Below are 21,933 nucleotides of genomic sequence, written 5' to 3' on the forward strand. Positions count from 1 at the left end.
AAAAATAATACTCCGTAGTCTGTATTTCATACAGTAATAAAAAGGTGAAATTTGTGGTAAAGCACTACATTTATAATCTATATATATGTTTGTTATTCTTTGAATTTATGTCATTATTCATTTAACATATAATTTATGTCCAATTGTTAATGTTTTTATGGCTTTTTTTTGTGCAGTACAATCGGTAATGGACAACAAAAGAAACAAAAATTCAGAAGCCACCAGTCTACCAGAGGAAATATGGACAGATATCCTTATGAGACTCCCGGCGGAAACCCTTGTAAGAAACCTGCTTGTTTGCAAGTGTTGGTGCTCTATCATCTTATCTATCAACAACAAAGATTTTGTTTCAAAGCATTTAAACCTTTTCAACACCAACCAAAACAATGAGCTACTTACAGTTGAAAGAACCGAAAAGAACAACATTGTTAAAGAGGTAATAAGATTCCGGAGAAGTAGTTCATTTAAGAGTATATCTACTATGACTATATACTTAAGTGAAGGGATCATGGTAAAGGGTTACGTGAATGGGGTGTTCTTGATGTGTAGATTGGACTCCCCTCTTGTTTTTCAATTATGGAACCCTAGAATAAATAAGTTCGCGTCAATTCCTGAATGTCCTTTTCTTAAAAATGAACATTCTAGCCATAGTTTTTCTTCTTCTTTTGGCTTTGATTCTTTGTTATATGATTTTAAAGTGGTGGTTTTTAAGACTTCCCCTAGGCTAATTTTTAGTCGAGTTCCTAACTCGATTGCAACTTTTTCACTAAGAACCAGCCTATGGAATATTAAGCTATTAGAGGATGTGGGAGACTGGTGGCTAATTAAGGGGAACCCACTTTTCTCCAAAGGGACTTTGAATTGGCTAGCACGCGATGAAAGGGTAGAACACGGTTGTGGGAGACCTGCCCATATCGCGTCATTTGACTTGGGTACTGAGGCATTTACCTTTGTTAAATTGCCAGAGGATAATACAGGGGAGAGGGAAAAGCCTCTACAATTTATCTTCCTTCTCGGAGGATCACTAGGTCTCTTTGATGTTTCGTCTTGGCAGAACAGCATATGGGTGCTAGATAACAAGGATGCACAAGAGCCATGGACTAATTGGTTTTCAACAGATTCGTCTCATGGTTCGTATGAGTTTTTCCAACACCACGGGTGTAATATTAGTCACTTGTGCTATGTTGAGAAGACTAGCAAGTTTTTCATGTTGATAGAGAGAAAAACTAAGTCCTATGATCTTAAAAATCATCAGATTGTTGATCTAAGAACATCTAAATGTCTAATGGTGCTTATGTAATAAGCTATACCAGTTAGCTAGGCTTTACAATTGTTGTATAGATTATTGAACTAATTTAATAATGCTCCATTCTGATGTTGATTGGCAATCTTCTGTTTTAATATTAAGCATGCTTTACTTAACACTTATCTCATTGCTGTTAACAAACTGCCATACATATATATAGTACAGTAGCTGATTAGAAAATTTCCATCTTTTGCAATTACAGTCTTGATTGATATAACCAAATACGGATTAATTTTCTCATCCATCTTATACTAATCAACAAGGCGAAAATTTAACCCTTGGATCTCTAAGTTGGAATACAGGAAATTGTGCAAGAACTAAGCAAATTGTTACCTCTAATTTGATTAAAATGTTAATGAGCATAATACTATCTTAAGATCATACCAATAATATTCAAATGGAGAGGCTACTACAAAATCCTCTGTATGCAATCAACATCTCTTAACAAAATCCGAAATTACATTTTGCAATAAAAACATACAACATATGACTGGTCACCTTAATACAAGGTATTCTAAAGACTGATAACTGAAAATGATGCAGAGTCATCTACTACTATTGAACCACACTTCCCATTAACTGTAACAACTAGTACCAATTCAGTTCTTTCCTTGTTTATATATATCCTCCAAGCAACACTAAGCTTTCTTTATAAGTATCCATAAATTCGACGATCTGCCTATCATGTCTTCCAAGATTCTTTAATTGTTGGTTTTCGAAGTCATATGAGAACACCTGCCTCGATTTTCCATAGAACAACAATTCAGCATTCTCCCTCAAGCACAAGAATTTATGAACCCGAAGATTCACACTAAACCGTTTAGTCCAAGAATAATGATCATTTGCGCCATAAACATCCCTCACCCATACACAAACCTGTTGATATGTAAAAGAAAAGTCTATAATTACCAGCTTTTTATCCAATACTGATGCACATCTCTTTGGTGGCTGCTTCCCGCCTTGTTCGAGTTCAAGATTAGGCAATTTTACACAAGTAAAAGCCTCACTTGATAGATTAAAACAGAGTAGATGTGAATACCTTGCTCGTCTTTTCATATCCTCACTAGCAAGCCAATAAATTGCACCTTCAAAATTCGTTGTAGACGAGAAATTCTTCAAATAAAGCTTAGGAATTGTTGGATATGATCTCTTGTGAATATTGTACTTGAGTGAAGACCATAAACCTGCTCTTAATCTATAAACCTTACTTTTCGAATAATTGGACCGCGTATCAACAGCAACAACCTTATAATCATCACTCACATGATCATAACCAAACCCGAAATTTGTACTAGCACAAAACCGCTCTTTAGTTAAAGGAACTTCAAACACTTTTCGAATTGAAGGATTCCACAATAAAATCCGTAATTGTCCACAATTAACACGATTATTATGTGTGTGTATTAGTAACACCCCGTCAACATAACCTACTAAATGGCAATCATCCGTGCTTAGGTACGCGATTTCTTCATATGTCCTAGGGACAACTACTTGTTCCTTCAACACCCCGTCAACATAACCCACTTTCAAATAGCGACTAGCATCAAGGTCCGCGACTTTGGTATATGTATCTACACGACGAACAACCATGTGTTTCTTCCAAGAATTGCATTCACGCGACAACACGAACTTGTTCTCGATATTATTCTTGCAAGAATGAAGGTGTAATTGAGACATATTCGGATTATTAGAGATAATCGAGTTCCAAGCTTTACAAACACACCTAATGATCAAAAGGGTTTTTACTGAAACCCTAGACAATACTTCTGCCAATATTTCTTGAGGGAAAGAGTGCAACATTATCTTGTTTTTTCTTTCTTTGGAGAAAGATTGCTGAATTGATTACAAAATTCTTTCCTAAAAAAAAAAAAAGAAAATTTACAATTTTCTAGGATGATAAGGGAAGTACATACACACAAGTTGTAATGCGTACGGAATATTATTATAGAATAAAGTTTTCCTTCGTCCTTCAATTGCTCTCTAAGTAGATTTTAACACTTGGGTTCTTTAAGTAAGGAATTATCTTTTTCTATTCACATCTAACTCTTGTTTGGTAACCAAAATAGCCTTATCTCTAATTGTTACTCTTTTTTTTCCGTTTTTTAGTTGGTACTACAATATTTTCAAAAATGTTATATTTTATGATTTTTTATCTAGATTTTTGGGTGAGATACTCTTAAGAACATAGAAAAATACTAAAAGTATTCTTAAAAAAAGATGGATCACTTACTTGAGTAAAAAATTATATAAATAAAAAAGTCTTTTGGTTTAATAGATAGTACTCCTCTATATAGTCCATTTGAATTGGGTCACTTTTGAAGTAAAAAGTCACTTGGTAGATTCAGATTATTTTCAAATACATTATCGGTTTATCAATTACTACATACTATTTTTTTATTTTTTTGACACAATCAATTACTACATACTACTCCGTATGAACCAATGAAATTTTAAACGAGTAATTTAAATTAAAGTCTGTGTATAATAGGTCATAGGTTCAAATCTTCTACCCTATTTTAGATTATTCAAGAACTTCCTATTTTACCTAATTTAGTCTAGTGGTATGGTTACTATTTACTAGAGGCTATTTGGGGTGGGGATTCTCTTACCCTTCTCCTTTTAAATTGTCTAGCCTGCTAACCCGAGTATCTCAATCTTTCATTTTCGCAATTACAAAGCAACCCGTTTTGTAAGGCCTATATTCAGAAGCCATACCAAAATAAAAGGCCCAAATATAAAACGTTGAACTCGGTTCGAATTCATGGTGCTGGTGTATCCGCGCTTTCGCCAACCCAGCCACGCTTTAGAAGAATCAGAGGAAGCGAGAGAGCAGAAATTGGTGCGATTTTCCTCACTATTTGCAAATTAAAGATCAAATTAAAGGTTTTTTTTTTATTTATAGAGATTTGGGGATTTTTGAGAGAGAAGAAATGGGAACCCCAGAACCCAGCATCGACGATTTGTTCGAATCGAAGAAGAGAATCAGGAACCCTTTAGTCCCAATTGGTAAAATTTTCTATCTTTCAATCTCAATTTTTTCGTTTGATTACCTTTTCTGATCATATTGTATCATTAAATTTCACTTCTTGGGGTTTTATTCCTTACTTTCTTGGGTGAATGAGATTGGTTTAGTAAAATAATTGGAAATTTTTATATTTAGGTCTTTTGTGATTGGAATTTGTGCGTGTGATTGTTAATTTTGCTTTAATATGATGATAGCGGAAGAAATTTAGCTAATGGGGGTTTGGGATTGAGCTTTTAGATCTTTAAAATTAGGAATTAGGAAGAATGACATTGAATAACATATTCTGTTAAGGTTTTATCCTTGGTTTTTTATGGAGGGTTATTGATTGTAGGTAATTTTCGGAAGGGGATTCGATAATATAAGATGAAAATAATGGGACTGCTCATTTTTGGCTTAATAATTGGTCAATTGTTATTGAGAATCACCTAAGGATAATGGTAGTATTTGGTTTGGAGATTATTCATTATTGGGCCAGTTCTAGGTTTGATTAATGGACTTGCTTCCAACCCAATTAGTGGTTCATGGAGGCGGATGTACCATGCGCATGGTACATCCGTTCCCAAAAAAAAAGCGGAAAGAACATTATATGAGATGTAAAGAACATTTAGCTAAAATGAAAAGAACATTTAGTTAAAGTGAAAAAAACATGTCAGCCCCCACCTTCACTAAGAAAAATAAGCGAAAGATTAAAGAAATGAACATAACACATTATAAAGAACATTAGATCATCTTCAACCTTTGTCACATTATTCTCAAATTCAACATTTATCCAGATTCATCAAATTTAAAAAAGAAAAATAAACAATGAATTTTATGATCACAAAATATTCTAATGCAAATCTAAAGTAACACAATTAAAGAAAAATAAATTCAAGACTTCATTCAAAATTACCTTCAATCTTTGATTAACAAATCCACATATTCACCTTCATGAAAAATCACTCCATTAACAAACAATGATCAAAAGCACCACGAAACTCGATCTAAATGCACAGCCATTGTCTTCTATCAGAAGAATTTCTTTTTCTCTATAAATTTTCTAATTCTCTCTCTAAAATTTTTATTCCTCTCTCTAAAAAATTCAAACAAGTGAATTAAACATGAAGAAATATATAAATTTCTATTGAGATTGGGAAATAATTACTAAAATTCTTCAATTATGGAACAAATAATTCATTTAAAGATTGAAAGCTAGATGTTCTTTAAAAAATACTACTCTGTATTATGTTCTTTATGTGTTTTTTTTTTAATACATATAATATTCATTACATTATATATCATGTTCTTTATTAATATTACGGATGTTCTTTAAATATATACAAAAAACATAAAAGTGGATGTTTTTCTTACAAAATAGTTATATGTTCTTTACAAAACAAATATATGTTCATTACAAAACAACCATATGTGATGTTCTTTATTAGATAATGATATGTTCTTTACAAAACAGTGATATGTTCTTTACAAAACAGCTATATGTTCTTTACTGAACAACTATATGTTCATTCCGCCTTTTTTAAAGAAATCCGGATGCACGGAGCATGGTGCATCCGCCTCCATGATAAAAATTTCAGGAGAAACTGATGGGAGTTTGATATTGAAATTGTTGGTATGTAAATTTCATATGTTTATAATTTATGGACTGGAATCGGGTATCATGTCATAGGTTTATGGCTGTAAGAATTTGGTTAGGTTTCTAAGAGTTTGGTTGTGACTTTTGAGGCTCGTCTAGTGTTTGTAGAATCATTTGGAGTAGAGATAAAATCATTTTTCTGTCAACACTTGCCATGCATTCTTTTGGGAAGTTATATAAATGGCTTTCCTGTTTTATGTTTGTTCTCTTTTTGACCTTTTATTTGCTCATCCTAGGAATTCCTTTCTCATTAGGTTAATACTCGTACAAGATTAGGTAGATGAGTGGTTAAAAAAGTTTTGCTTAGAATATTAATTTGACTCAGAGTACATTTCTTCCATCATGTGATCTAGTATTCTAGTATACTGGTCTACTTGTGTGAAGTGGAAGATAACAGTGTGCCAAAGAGAATTGGATAGAAAATCAGTGTTTATGATTGTACGACCATATGCCACAAAGATGAGTGGAAGAATGACTTGAAGATGAGAGTGCTAACTATCCTGAGACATAACTGGGACACTGGACATTATGTATGTACTGTAATGCTCCATAAATATATGTAAAAGACTATAGGTTCTAGCTTGACTAGTTGTAGAGTATAAAGAAGAGCGAGGAGAGAGCATCATTTGCTGATGATCAGAGAGTTATGATCCCAACAGCTTCTTATGTCAGGTGTTCACTTCTTGAAACAATCTTGGTTGATTTATCTGTTTATTGTTTGGTTTTCACCCCTCCGGCCCTTCCCTCCAACCCAGGGGAATAAGATTTGTTTTCAATTTATGAATGGATTTGAACATTCTCCTGTTCAGCTGTGAATCAAGTGACTAGACCACCAATATTGCTTGTTGTATTGCATTGTCAACGCCCTTATTTCAACTTTTCTTTCTAATTTTACCTATATGTTATGCTATACTAGTTCCTTATGTACTTATCAGCTAATAGAAGAATCAAACATCGATAATGATTTACAAATTACAATTGCTAATTCAAATGTCCATTGCAAGTTTATAACAGTAAATGGCTGCTTAAAAATATCTTACAATAGTAATTCTTTAAAAGATAGATTTTCATTGGATCAAAAGATTAATATGCATTCCTACGTGTTCAATTTTACCTTAAAGTTGTAGAGATTCTTTCTCCATTGGATTGGTGATTGAAATTGTGTTTAATAATCTCTAACTCCTATAGGGAGGGTTGAGACATTTGTGTTGGTCCTTTCTAATTCCTATTTGAAAACTCATTAGTCAGTGACTTGAACGCTTCATAAATGGAGAATATTACTTAGTTTGTATTTTGTGTTCCTTTTGGCTTGACTTCTTTTCTTCCCCTGAAACGATGGTAGATTATGGAGCTGCAGTATTGCAGGTTGGAGTTGTGTATAGATATTAATGCTTGCCTTAAACTTAAAGTGACTTGATTTATGGTTGAATTTTCAGGTGCATTATTGACCGCTGGAGTCCTTACAGCCGGCTTAATAAGTTTTAGGCAAGGGAATTCCCAATTGGGTCAGAAACTTATGAGAGCCCGTGTGGTAGTTCAAGGTGCAACTGTTGCTCTTATGGTCGGCACAGCTAGCTATTATGGTGAAAGCTTCCCCAAATTTCCAAAATTCCCCGGCCTTTGAGGTATATGACACTGCAGCATTCTGCCCTTGACATTTTAAGATACCTTGATTGGAATGATTTGGTGATACCAAGGACAGTCAATTATCAGGCCTAATTGCTGCTCTTCTATCTTCAAATACCTGAGTTGCTCTCAAGGAAAAGTACATGTGTGCAGCAATGCATCTTTTAAATTTTGATTGTAAGAGGACTAATAATAGTATATCTGATAGTCTTTATCCCCGATACCGGGAGTAAAAGTACCGTAGACACAGGTTGATCAACAGGCTTGTAATAAATTAGAGAGAAATATTTCTACAGATTGGGTTGGAAATTTTCACCCTTTAAATGTTACAATTAATTAGGTTTTTTTTATTAAAAAAAAAAAAAAAATCTTTGTAGTGAAATGATTGTGCCCTGTTCACAGTTCTCCCATTCTGTTTTTCGTATGAAGTACATATTATTTTGTGTGCGTGCATGCACTTCCTGATTATGTTATTGTTACATGTAAGAAATTTTACGGTTTTACCATCCTTAATCGTCGTCAATAACCTTATTTAGCTATTTGGGAGCACATTTTCTTAGGAAATGTTACATTTTTCGGAATACTTCGTATTTTTTATCAAGAGGATATAATCTCCTCCCTTTAATTTCTACAAAGTCGACCAATTCAGGCACTTAAATTAATCCATGCCCCATACAATTTATAAATTTTGTTGATTATTGAATTTATTTCATTAAAACTTACCATTATTAATTAAAAAAAAAACTTTTACCGGTACAATTTAAGACAAATTAACTACGAGTACATTATGGGTACTTTACTTGCACTTATATTATGTATTTATGTTATACGAGTTACAAATTACATTTATGAATAAGATAAGTACTCGTATAGTCGTATATTTTTAATCATTAAACGTAATACTGTAGCAGTAGTGGGCGAATAGGGAAAAATGTAATGATCACACGTTAGTAATTTAGTATGTCACCACGGGGCACTATTTTGTAGTAGAATTTGTCAAAGATATTTCTCATTTTTCTGAATAACTTTTCTTCATTACTTTTCTCTCTAATTCATTGTTCAATCTTCTGGGTTTCGGTAAGTTCTTCTAAATTTTCTTCTATCTCATTTCTTGTAATTACGTAATATTTACCTTCATTTTACCCTTTCAATTTTGTCTCTCTATATATATGTTAATTCTTCTATCCATTGATTTGATTTCGTTATTGCAGCTGATTTTAATTCACAATGATCATGATAATAATATCATAATTAGGGAAGAAAATCAATTGAGTTGAGAAGCGGTTGTTTTGAGAATATTTCTGGGTTATTCCATTGTTAGTCAATGATCATCTTATTATAATCGCGAGTTTAGTGATGTAGACGTGATTTGGTCCCATGAATTAATAGTTTTTTTTTTTTTTTTTTTTAATGTATTGCTGTTAATTTTTTCTGGGTTTCTATTTTGAAGAAGCAAATTCAGAAATTCGAAATGGAAATACAGTAGTAACAGGGAAGTAATTAATATGAAGTTGATGTTTTAAGGAAGTGACATTGTTCTAGAGTAACCAAAGTAGAAATCTTGACCTATTCAAAAAAAAAAAAAAAAAAAAAAAAAAAAGAGATTACCAGAATTTCCATTTATTTGAAGAAGCTGCATAATCTGGATTCTTGAATAGAAATAGTTTATCTAATAGCAATAAGGCATCACAATGCTGTGGCATATTAGGCAGGACTTATTAAATCTCGGTCAATGAATTGATCTCTTAGCAATTACAACCTATGTTGATATAAACATGCACTTGGAGTTCAAAATCAGTATCGTTCATCAAATATCAGCACCTATGTTACTCGAACTCTTCCCTTCAAGTACCCTATTGATGAATCCTTGACACTCTGACATGGGCATAACACTTGGACACATACTCTTGTTACAAGTACCCGAGCCTGAGTAACATAGATTTGCACTAACAAGGGGCTGTGGTAACAGATGAAAGGAAGTTTTGAGTAACATATTAATCGTCCAATCATATGTGGATCCTCAACCTTCTCATCTGCACTTTGTCAATTAGTCAATATTTAGGAGATGCTGATCTTTCGAAGTTTTCTTTGATTAATAGTAAGGTTGAAGTTGAGACAGAATCTTGAGATTATCTAGTTTATATATTTTGGAAAGCACAAAACTTAGAGATGGCTGGATGTTCACTTAAATTCTTCAAAGTGCATGCTAGAAATTTGTGAAGATGTTATTGTCTTTCCATGAGGAATGTGTAGGTCTGCCAGACTGCACTGCTTTGGAGTTTAGACTCTTTGTAGTTGCTGAGGTTCGTTTTAGTTCTGTCAAAAAAAAGGTTCGTTTTAGTACCTTTAGGACAGTTTTGTGGTTTTTATGTGTGTATAAAAATAGTCCTCACTTTATTGGTTATGTCCTGTGATTCCATTACTTGCTCGGTTTTCCTGTGGCCTTCAAGAAATTATCTAGACACTTCACAGATTTGTATGCATATTGTAAGATGTTTCCCTAGATTTATCTTAGGGTTGCCAATGATGTCTCATATTGATGAATTTTGACATTATAATGCGTGATGCTGACAGAATTTGACACCTCTATTTCAGAAGTTATTTACCATTTTACATGGTCCTTGATGTATTGTGAATAGAATGAACATATTTGGGTGAACTAAGAATGCTTAGACATTCCAATTGCTTCCATCAATACTACACTGTTTATGTTATGAAGCTTCTCATGGAACACTGAGTCACTAGGCAGTACCTTTGTAAGTCAGAATATAGCTGTAGTTAGGGCCATCCAGCCCATAGAATGCTCTTCCTCAGGCTATTGACATCATTCCTTTTTTGGGTGGAATTTTGTTAAATTTTACTGTGATGAGTTACCCCCTCTATGATCTGCCTACATACTCTCTGATTATTCAGGTGGCGTATAGCTAATATTTTTGTGATAACAAGTTACATTGTCAATTCTTGTATCATGTTGCTCCTCTGATGTGATATTTGGCTTGCATTCTGAAGCTGTTAAGTTTCTATATTATGGCCTTATGGATTTGAAATGTTTAATTCTTCGCATTATTGCATATAATATTGTCTGCTCTGTACATGTCGGTTGGGGCAATCAGTGATTAACACTGTATACATGAAGTAGATTACTTTCTGCACCTAGTTTTTGTCTATTGATAAACAAGTAGGCATTTCTTCTCTGGGAAATTGTTTATGCTGATACTGTAGTTATATGCCATAATTGGTCTGTTGAGTATTCTTTATTAATGGTATATTTTGTAAAGCCTCCGTATTTGTTTGTAGGTTCAAGCATTGTGCCAATCTATTATCATGTCTTCACCAAGCAAGAGACGAGAGTCAGATTTTATGAGAATGTAAAGTTCCGTACATTAATACTTCGCATTTTTCACTGTTGCTAGCTCTAACTTAGTACACTTATCTTGGCTGTATTCATTAGCTTCCTAATTTATCTTGGTTGTATTCATTGGCTTCCTCTCTTGTCACCAAACTATGTTACTTTTGCACAATATTTGTTTTACCTCATTAGCAGAACAGCTATGACTTGCAGTCCTTTGTTGGGGCATAAAAGATGATGTCCATTGTCAGTTGAGCTCCTCATGCATCTTTGTTTTGTAAAATGCATTGTTTAGTTGAGTAATTTGATCATTCAACTATAAAGTCCGGCTAAGATTGATGCTGCACTATTTCAAAAGATTTTAATTTTTTTATCAGGGCACGTTGAACCCCTTGTTGACATTTTCTTCCTGAGATTGTGTACTTTCTTCTTAGGTTAATGAGTGATTTCACTGTGGAGACAATAAATGATGCAGTCAATGAATTCAATGTGGTGTTTCATGGTCCAAAAGAAAGTATGTTAATTTACATCTGTCTCTTAATCCTTTTTTGCTCTGTCAAACTCAATGATAGAAGCATGTATTATACCATGTTCTTAAGGCAAGTGAGAAGCAGATAATATTCTTCTCAAGCTTGGGTGATCTGACTATTTATTTTTCTTAAGCTAAGTAAACATGTGATTGTGGTTGCAGGTCCTTATGATGGCGGGGTGTGGAAAATCCATGTTAAGTTTCCGGATTCTTATCCTTTCAAGCCTCCTTCAATTAGATTCTTGAACAAAATCTTTCATCCAAATATTGATGAGCAGTGAGTGTATCAGTGTCCACTGTCTATCTAGAACATATATATAGTCACTCTAATCAAGAACTTTACTGACCAGACAATATACATTTTCTGAAACTTCAGCTCTGGCTCTGTTTGCTTGAATGTAATCAACCAATCATGGAGTCCTATGTTTGGTAATCTTCTTTTATTGATGATCTTTGGATCTTGTGTCTAATTACTTGTTTTTATTTTTCATCAAACTAACATATCTTTTGGCTGAAACAAACTGTACTTTTAAAGGGATTCTTAATCTAACTATTTTTTTCTATCATAAGTTGATTGATTGGTGCTGTTTCTTCTGTAGATCTTGTAAATGTGTTTGAAATGTTTCTTCCCCAGCTTCTGCTCTACCCAAATGCTTCACATCCCCTTAATTCTGAAGCTGGTTACCTAATGATGAGGGACAAAAAGCGATATGAACAAAAAGTTAAAGGTATGATTTTGAGCATTCTAGATTTCAGTATCTCTCTCTTTTATTTCTGTTTATATCTAAAGAGCTGTAGTATCTCAACAACAGCATGACCTGTTGCTAGTTTGATACATTTCTGTTGATCTGTGTATCCTCCCCCCAGTGCCAGTTTGGATACTCTCAACCTAATATGCTTTGTACCTTTGTTTTCCTTTCCCATGTGTGTGCACCAAACAATTAGTGAACAAAGTAGCAGGAGAGAAAAACAGGGAAAGAGAACTCTATTGTACAAGCTTTGGCTATCATCACTCTGTATTATGTTTAGTTATTTCTAGATGTGAGCAGTCAGAGCTATTTAGACTAAAGTATATTTGCAAAAAAATCATGTTTCTGGATTAGATTTGCAGTATGAGTGATTTTAGCAAGACCAGGTTCAACAATATCAAAGCAATCACCAAGGTAGGTCATGGTAAGTATGAAGCATCTCCAGTTCTGAATTGTATGGCTAGCATTTTATGAATTACGGACTGATAAACAATACTAGTTGAAAGGAAGGTTGAAAGTTTCATGTCCTGCAACGCCAGGTTGTATGAGTCTATCTACGTGCCAATTGGTACATGCTCACAGTAAAAAAAAAAAAAAAAAAAAAAAAAAAAAAAAAAAAAAAAAAAAACCTGTCTCTTTTGTCTACGAAAGCATGTACAACTATTTTTCAGTAATCCATTGTAGAAGCTTTGTGCGGCTAATTTTCTATAATCCCAAATAAGCTAATATAGCCTTTATGACATTAATTGTGCTTACACGCTCGCAAACTTGCAATATATTTTGGTAATCATAACTTGATATCATTTGTACAGAATACTGCGAACAATATGCCAAGAAGGAGAATATTTTAGGCTCTTCCGTTGAAGCTGGAAGTGATAGTGAGGAAGTCAGTGAGGATGAAGATTCATCAAGTGACAATGAAGCAGCAGGAACAGGTGAGGGGCATGCAGAACCATGAAAAGCGATACATCATACTGTATTTTGCCTTACCTTACTTGGTTAGTACCAAAACGAAATAATTCTACTTTCCGTTTATGAAGCATTTACCTCTTTGATGACCTGAGATCGGTTTCATTCCTCTGTAAGTGTCTGAGTGATGCTGTCTCATGCAATCTGCAGAAATCTCGAAAACAATTGGCTAATTTCTGATGCTCATAAAGAGGAGATGAGAAATAAAATGTGTATAATGTCAAATACTTCCCTTTTTCTGTTGGCAAACTTGTATGAGCTATCCTCATGCTCTTTTTGTATGATCAATTGATTGCTTCTTGTACAACAATTGTTGAATTTGCTTGCCTTGATTTTTTATATTTTTGGAAAAAGCTCAACCTGATTAGACAATAGGCAGGAAGTGCTTTGTAAATATCAGAATTTTTTTTCTTTTATTGACAAAAAATATCACAATGTATTTTATTTATTAAATTGATAAACTTCAGCTGTAATTAATTGTACATATCTATCTTCAGATCATCATTATGCTAGTCATTGGCCTGTTGTTGCAGTGCAAATTGGAGACTTACATTGATTTGGGGCCGAATCAATAATAATGTTTTCATACTCGTAGTTGATTTTAAGCGATAATGAAATTGAAATTGAAGTTTGTAAAGATTGAAACCTTGACTCTAGTTCTGTTTGAACTTTCAAGTGTAAGAATTGAGTTGATTAACTCTAAAACTTTGAGGCATGAAAAATGCTTCATAAAGTTTCATTTTTCATAATTAAGATAAGCATAATTATGCATCAAAGTGCAATTGATACTATGATGAATTGAAACAGATACTTGTATATGATTCAAGTCTTTTCACACTTCAAAGTGGTGGACACATATAATGGGTTCATCATCTCTTATAAAGGGTTGATTCCATCAAACATGTACCAATTGTATATTACAAATATCCAATTCAAAAAACTTTATAACCTAAGATTTATTAAATGTTGATTTGTTTAATTTGTTGAATAATACATATTCAAACAAACTCAATCCAACTTGAAAAACAAATTTAATATATTTTGACTCGACTTGACTTATTCAAACTCAATTCAAACAACCTATTTGTCACCTCTTCTCTTGACAATAGAACCAAAACGAGTTAACCCCTAATACGTTTCTATAAATTGACACATAATAACAACAAAAACATTTAAGATCCCATACTCAATATGGAGAAAAACTTAGCAATGAGGAAATGTACCACAATTTTTAAAAGCCCAAATTATGCGTTGCTAAAATGCTGAACCTACTTATCACCACGTGCACCTTCAAAATGTCGACATTAACTTTATAAATCCAATCAACCCTCTTTTTATTTTTTTTTCCGCTTTTCTTTCTTTCTTCTCTATTTTCTCTCTCTTTCCCCATTTTCTTTTCTTTATTAACAATCAAATTTTGCACCTTTGATAATTTGAGCCCACATCATCCCTTTGACATTCTGGGTGTTCTTCAATTTCTAATCAGCTCATTTGGTTCGTCTTTTATACCCTTTTATTTTGATGCAATTCCTGTTTATAGCGATCAATCTAACAAATTTATTATTTTTATGAATTACGATCTTAATTTTGGGTGATTTAATTGTTGGGTTTTATTTATTTATTTTTACTGGTTGTTTTTAATTGCTTGTAATAAGAATGAATCTAGAATTTGATGATAATTGGGTATTTGATTAACCGCATTTTTCATCATTTATGTTGGATTTTTTTTTTATTTTTTGGTGTGATTGACTTTGTACTGTGCTGGCTTTTAAAGGAGAAGACTGATAGCAGGAATAGTAATTTTTAATTATAGTGCATTTTTAATAGGTATGTCATTGTGGTAATTAGATATTTAATTGTATGTTGATTTGCTTGTAGTATAGGACTATAGGTAAATTTGATGTAAGAAGCAGTTTTACCAAGTAGGGTATTTTGAATATAGCACAATTTCACATGGTAAGGGTAGTGTTTGGGAGAGCTGTGATCGCTTTCGGAATAATTTGGATTCAGGGAATGTGATTGCTGATTGATGTTTTCATCAACTTTACTCCAGGTAGTGCATAGATGAGCTGTGATAATTTTCGGAATGGTTTAGGTATTTAATGATCAATTGCTTTTGATGAGGAGTGTGATTTTCAATTAAAATCATCATCAACTCTACAATCAGCACTTGGTTTCAGCTTTAATTATATTCCTTCCATTGTGTAATGTGGAAGAACTTACTAGGTTCCAATTCTTATATTGGTTTCATCTTGAAGTACAGCTAATGAGTAGCATTAGCATTGTTTTGGAGGGGTTTTGGTTAAGAATGCTACATTCACGATCATCAGGCTAATGGAGTGAGTTTCTTGTATGAATGATAAATGTTAAGTGATAATTTACAGGTGCTGCTGTTCCACTTAGCTTCAAAGGTTGAAAGGGGGGTATTTCGACTGTTGATGGTTTGAGGATAGTTAAATTTTGAGTATCCATGTTGACCCTCTAGTAATACTGTCCAGTGTCCACTGTTGTTCTCCATGAAGTCTTTGGTGTTGTCGCGATTTTATTGTTCTGAAAGTTATTGTTATATAGGGTGGAGGAAGTGTAGAAAACTTCATGTGTGTGAAGTATGAACTCTGAGGAATATTTTATTTATACCAGAATGATGAATTGTTAGGACTTAGAAATGCAATAATCACTTCATACACAAGCAATTTTTGAAGTGATAAATTTATTAGTAGTCATATTTTCAGATATTTATATTTGTATGCTTAAACAATTCCTTTCCCATCCTTGTCTGATGGTATAGACTCTATATGTTTGTTGGAACTGTATCATTTTCCATTTTTTGTGAGGGCCATGTTGTCATTTAGATTTTTATGCTGCAAATTATATGGTGACCAAATGTTTATAACTACTCCCAGGTGTGAACTAAATGCTCGGAACTTGTTTAATTCCTTAACTTTCATCCAGTAAGGCATGTTATTTGAATAATCATGATGATAAATTTGTTTTTTTCCCTAGAGTAGAAGTTGGTCAGGCATTTGCAGTGCATAAAACATAAAAAAAGTAATTGGCTCGAGAACTTTTTTGGTCATGAACAACCTTTAAGTTGCTTATACTTTTGGTTTATTCCTCATACTCAATATTGCTGGCCTCTCTACTGCTGCTTAGAAATACAGGGTAAGGCTGTATACCTTTAGTTGATTGGAATATAGAGAGAGGGTTAGGACTTGGGGTTACCGAGGATGATCCATCTGCTCATTATTTTTCTTGAGGAGATGGATGTGGCATAGTGGCACATTGTTAGCTTTTTTATCTAACTAGCCAAATAAGAAATGCTATCTAATTATGGTTTTCCGCTGTCAATACCTTTAATGTAAGAGATTTATTGAATTCTTTGTTTCCTATAGCATTCTGTCATGGTTTGCTATACCCTCTGTTTTTTTTTTCCTGCCATTTTCTTATGAATATGCAGAACTTGAGCAATTTCACTCATTGGAAATTCTGAGTATTACTTTCGAGTTCATGAAATTGTCTATCTATATAGTAAGTAAACTGTCATCATCTTTTGTGGTAGTGGTAGTCAATTAGATTAATATTATGTTATAGATATCTGTTTTAGTGGGATCAATGCACAGTAAATGTGACAATAATTTATGTGGTGGCCGTGTATGTCTGTAGAAATTTTGGCAAGGGAAGAATGGTGTTTGCCCTGTTTGGTCATAGACCATGAATAGGTAAATATCATGATTAAACCACTCTAGGGTGAGACCAGCTGGTGTGACCAACTTTGCTTGTACATTTACCACCTTATATTGTCTGTTTGTCACGCTGTCATTTTCTATGACTTCCGTTTCCCTTTTGTATTTGAAAGAAGCGGTGACATATTATATCATATTTTGAATTACATTTTCTTCACAACTGTGACACATGTACAACTTCTATAGCCTTTCTGCTGGTTATTGAATATGCTGCCTTTTAGGCTCAGTGTTTTCTTTATCCCTCCTTGGCTGTTTCTATTAGGGATATCCATCCTTTAAACAATTTTGGGTAATCTAGCTAATAGTTTTTGATATATACAAATGAACAAGATAAAAACTCTAGCTTGCTTTGTTGCTAATTCTAGACAATGTATTGTCATGTATACTGCTTCTTAATTTTCTTTTTCTGCCATATTCTGCTCAGAGTCTCAATTTGGTTCAAGCTAAACTCAATTGGTTACAATGTCTTCACCAAGTAAGAGAAGAGAGATGGATGTTATGAAGCTGTAAGCTCCTCACTGTATTAGATGTTTCATTATTATTTTATATACTGAGCCATGTATATGTTTGGCCTTCCACCTGTGTTCCTATGTCTTTGCTTCAAGTATCAACACATAAAGTTGAATTGAATTAAGAGTGCATCTGACATAGTTTTGGAGTCCCGAGTAGCATTGCCTCTTTTTTATTTTTCAGCTCTTTGTATGTGCAGTATTTGTAGCTCAATTATATTGCTTCTCCTACTGGTTTTGCTATACATTACCATATAAAATCCATTATTTTTCTAAATCTATAATGAGGCTCCCTGCTGGTGGTTTAGGGGTGTTTAGCTGGCAGCAGGCTTATTTATGTAATCTAGACGAGTCTTTAACTGTCATAATATCCTGACCTCTAAAAGTGCTCTGACCAGTTTGCAGTACCATTGTTTAAGTTTTTGCCATGGTGCCCATGGACTCTTTATTCATAATGTTTTCTCTTTTTTGTCTTATGAATCTTACAACTGTATTCAGGATGATGAGTGATTATTCAGTGGAGACGATAAATGATGGGCTTAATGAGTTCAATGTCATGTTCAATGGTCCAAAAGATAGTATGTTGAAGCTGCTTATCACCTATTTATTTCTGTGCAGTTTATACTATCCTTCCTTCCTTTTGTCTCTATCATGTTGTTTCTTCTTATATTCCATGGTCACAAGAAAATGTCAGGTTGGATGTGTGTGCAAGTTGTCTGATACCTTTATTTTAAGGTCTAGGTTAGCTGTTCATGAATTTTATTTATTTTTTAAAATTTGTGATTGCTGTGGTGACTATAGGTCTCTATGAAGGCGGGGTGTGGAAAGTCCATGTTGAGCTTCCAGATGGCTATCCTTATAAGTCCCCTTCCATTGGGTTCATAAACAAAATATTCCACCCAAATGTTGATGAACTGTGAGTTTACTCCTATTCCTAGAGCATGTGGAAAGGTATTCCCTGATTGCTATTGATTTGAGTGAATGCGTATTAGTTATGTCTTAAATGAATTGTAAACTCTTCAGGTCTGGCTCGGTTTGCTTGGATGTTATCAACCAATCGTGGAGTCCTATGTTTGGTAATTATCGCTTTCGTAGTTACATTCATTTTATGGCCCTGATTGCTTTCAGCTTTTGTTTTTGTTTTTGTTTTTTATTCGACTTCAAAATATGAATGACTCTTGTAATTGGTTTGGTGCAGATTTATTAAATGTGTTTGAAGTCTTTCTTCCACAACTGCTGTTGTATCCAAATGCTTCTGATCCTCTTAATGGTGATGCTGCTTCGCTGATGATGAAGGATCGTGAACAGTATGAACTGAAGGTCAAAGGTAATAACTTTCCTACCCCACATTTTAATATTTTATCTTTCTGTTTTTGACTCATGAAAATCCACCTTTAATCATTATATCCAGACATCAGTTTTTTTCCAACATTGTTGCCTGTTTGTGTGTGCTGATTTTCAGTGGAGTCTTAGTAATTGGTGAAAATCTACCAGCTGACTTGACTATAGTACAAAATAGTATCTTCCAATTTTAGCTTCTTGTTTCAAATGAGAGTTATTGGAGTAGAGAGTAAAAGGAGAGGGTGGAAAGGATTGAGACGTCTTATAGGTGATCTGTGAATTTGACCATCTGGATTATTAAAAAACACTCTCAGGAAATCAATCTTGTTATAATTCTTCTCCGCAAGATATTTTTTGATCTAAAATGGAAGTGGGGAATCAGGACAGTTGGAATTTAGAAATGCCAACCACAAAGAGTCAAAGATCTTGCAAGGGGTGTTACAAATAATGTTAGGAAATTGGATTTGCAGAGCATGTAGCACATGCTAGTATTGCTAGAAGTGAATAGAGATAGAGGACCTTTGTGCAAGGCCACTGGAGGGTATATCTCAGTCTATGCAGCCGTCATATGCTGTTGGGATTAAGGTCGTGGTGTTGTATTGGTTTAATTTAGGACCTGTTATGTAATACAAATTATGGTTAAAGAATGTAAGATGCACTTAGCAGTTCATATTCGTGTGATCAGGCCAGCTTACTTGTGTCAAGATGAACTTCCCAAATCTTTTATCAAGGGTAGATTTTAGATGCATATCAGTATATGGTCTCTTTCGGTGGCTGCAGAGAGGTTGTTTACATTATGACCTAAATACCTTCAACATACCAATATATAAATAATAATAAATAAATAATAATAATAATTAAATAAAGGATTGAAGTTTTAGGATGCTGATGAATAAATTTATCTGTTTGGCATAAGCTGCCCTAGTTTATCAAAAAATGAGCCCTGGCATCTACCAGGAATTAGGATTATACAATTGTGAATCCACCCTTAGGCCTTAGCATGGGGGAGTTCTGGTTGGTACTTAGCTTTTTTGTGCCATGGCTCTTTGATTTGTTTTGCTTTGAAGATTACCAAGTTTTAGTATCAGTGCTCTGTTCTGACTTCTGAACTTTCATTTTTGGGAGTTGGGAGAGTGAGAGTTGCTGAATATTTCTATATTCTTGGCAATAGCGTCTTTTACAAAATACATTAAAGAAAATGAAGTGGAAAATAATAGCTGAAAACACCCAGGGCCAAATTTAGCCAAAGCATACCATGAAGCTCTACTTGAGAGTTGAGACCTGATGCGGTTGTGCAAGCTACGGATACTTTTACTCTTTAACAGTATCTGTTGAAATGTCTGGCAGTGGTACGTATTTCGTAAATTGTAACCCTATCTTATGTGATGTCCCACCTCTTTCTGACTCATTACCAACTTTTACAAATTGTTTAATTTTATTGATGAATATTGATACATATGGGATATTCTGTTTCGCCTTATGCTGGGTTGTGCTGAAATGTGATGGTGTATGTTCTGTTTTTTTCTTAAAATTCTTTGGATGTATTCAGAATATTGTGATCGCTATGCAAAAAAAGAGAACATCGATGCATCTGCTGCCGAAGATGAAAGTGATGAGGAGGACATCAGTGATGGGCACTGCACATCAAGTGACGATGAAATTGCTGGACATGCAGACCCATAAATTAGAATTAATCATACAGGGACTAAGTTAATATAGCTTTATCCCTCTCTTGTTCATTTGTTGGCTGTATCATGTATTCATGTTTTAGTTTAGAATTACAATGATAATCTATGTCCAAGTCATTTTTTAGCTTACTAATTTATTTGTTTTAGTATAGTAAGAAAGCAGTTTGATACAAATTGGTGGGCATGATCATCTGAATAGAAATTTAATGTGTGAATTTGATTTTCTTTATAATAGATTGATTTATTTCAATTGTCTTCATTGCTTTTCTCTTCTTACAGAGATTAGGCAAAGATCTGCTTCCTAAAAACCAGTTTTGCACCGAACAATATTGAAGATCAGAAATTTATAATTTTTTGACCAAGAGGCTTTACCTGTTCTTTTTGGTTTGGTCCGGAGTCACTCCGGATCTATTAGGGCTATTTTTCTGTGGTCTGGTCTGGCTTTTTTTTTTTTTTTTTTTTTTTGAAACAGTTTGGTCTGGCTTTTGAACACCTGGATTATAATTTTTAGTCTTCTGAATTTCATTTTTTTTGGTGTTCCACCCGGTTCACCCTTTGGGCTAATCCGGATTCGAGGATCAGTTTTGGGTGGTTAGGTTCCAGTCATCTCCCAATTGTTGTTGCGGGGGATGAATTTCATCATACGTAATGCATGACGGCCTTAGAGAATTGGAAAATAGACAAATTTTGAGATTGATATTTGGGCCTTTTCGAAATTCTCAAGGAAAGGATTAATATAGGGCCATTGGAAAATAAGAAGTCCACTGCATTTGTAAAAGCCATCATTTGCAATTAGAAAACACTTACAGACAAGCTCTTGATGTTGGTTATTCCCTATAAAAAAACTGTCAAGTTACTGTCATTATGTCAATTATACTGTACTTTTTTTTTAACAAAAGGAGGAGATATATAAGATTAAAAGGCTAGAGCCTTAGTATTTACATAATACATCATAGTATTATCACATTGGAAGCTGATGTTACTACAAAAGATTAGATGATTAACATTAACATTCCCCCCATTATCAACTAAACTCCCTTGGAGATGAATATATACATCATTTACATTCCCAAAAGTGTACCACATTCATAACTAGTACCCCAAAAAACTACAGAAATCCAAAGCAAAGAGCCCCTGATCATCAGTTTTGCTGGTTGGATGATGAAGCAGTGCGCACTTGATCCTTCTCCACTTCATATAAATCTGAGACGCAATCAGGAACAAGGTAATGGGTCTTGTACCCAACAGCCATTTCTCTTCCAAAGATAGCAAGACGGTGAGCAAGCTCGTTCTTTTCACGAGGGACATGAGTAATCACAGCTACTTCGAAGCTTCTCAGAACAGCAGCCACATCGCAGATTGCTGCTGCTAACTCATGGTGAGGATTTGGCCCAGTTGCCAGAAGCATGTTGCGAAGAGCTTTTGCATCCGTTTCAACAATTACTTTCTTTAACCTCAAGTCCTCC

General features: G+C 33.9%; 4 protein-coding genes across 7 annotated transcripts; 3 read left to right on the top strand and 1 right to left on the bottom strand.

Moving 5' to 3' along the window:
• Nucleotides 1-187: 187 nt before the first annotated feature.
• On the top strand, nt 188-1,300 carry LOC145597157 (putative F-box protein At1g32420). Its single transcript, XM_081653316.1, has one exon. The coding sequence runs from the start codon at nt 188-190 to the stop codon at nt 1,298-1,300; it is 1,113 nt and encodes a 370-aa protein (XP_081509442.1).
• A 621-nt stretch (nt 1,301-1,921) lies between these two features.
• LOC145597158 (putative F-box protein At3g16210) lies at nt 1,922-3,106 on the bottom strand. Its single transcript, XM_081653317.1, has one exon. The coding sequence runs from the start codon at nt 3,104-3,106 to the stop codon at nt 1,922-1,924; it is 1,185 nt and encodes a 394-aa protein (XP_081509443.1).
• A 5,487-nt stretch (nt 3,107-8,593) lies between these two features.
• Nucleotides 8,594-13,639, top strand: LOC145597428 (ubiquitin-conjugating enzyme E2 4-like). Of its 3 annotated transcripts, none has more exons than XM_081653589.1 (8): nt 8,594-8,667; nt 10,888-10,958; nt 11,374-11,453; nt 11,631-11,745; nt 11,845-11,897; nt 12,068-12,196; nt 13,030-13,215; nt 13,304-13,639. In XM_081653589.1, the coding sequence occupies exons 2-7, from the start codon at nt 10,915-10,917 to the stop codon at nt 13,173-13,175; spliced, it is 567 nt and encodes a 188-aa protein (XP_081509715.1). In that variant the 5' UTR covers nt 8,594-8,667; nt 10,888-10,914; the 3' UTR covers nt 13,176-13,215; nt 13,304-13,639. The 3 variants fall into 3 exon arrangements, with proteins under 3 accessions (XP_081509715.1, XP_081509714.1, XP_081509713.1); XM_081653588.1 differs by having other exon boundaries at nt 13,337-13,639; XM_081653587.1 differs by having other exon boundaries at nt 13,030-13,639.
• Nucleotides 13,640-14,503: 864 nt separating this feature from the next.
• LOC145597429 (ubiquitin-conjugating enzyme E2 4-like) lies at nt 14,504-20,711 on the top strand. 2 transcript variants are annotated; one of them, XM_081653591.1, is made up of 7 exons: nt 14,504-14,680; nt 17,354-17,435; nt 17,937-18,016; nt 18,240-18,354; nt 18,462-18,514; nt 18,637-18,765; nt 20,011-20,306. In XM_081653591.1, the coding sequence occupies exons 2-7, from the start codon at nt 17,392-17,394 to the stop codon at nt 20,055-20,057; spliced, it is 468 nt and encodes a 155-aa protein (XP_081509717.1). In that variant the 5' UTR covers nt 14,504-14,680; nt 17,354-17,391; the 3' UTR covers nt 20,058-20,306. The 2 variants fall into 2 exon arrangements, with proteins under 2 accessions (XP_081509717.1, XP_081509716.1); XM_081653590.1 differs by lacking the exon at nt 20,011-20,306 and adding an exon at nt 20,329-20,711 and having other exon boundaries at nt 14,510-14,680.
• The last annotated feature ends 1,222 nt before the right edge of the window (nt 20,712-21,933 follow it).

This window comes from Chenopodium album, chromosome 20 (assembly GCF_948465745.1).
Source record: "Chenopodium album chromosome 20, dcCheAlbu1.1, whole genome shotgun sequence".
Classification (NCBI taxonomy): Eukaryota; Viridiplantae; Streptophyta; class Magnoliopsida; order Caryophyllales; family Amaranthaceae; genus Chenopodium; species Chenopodium album.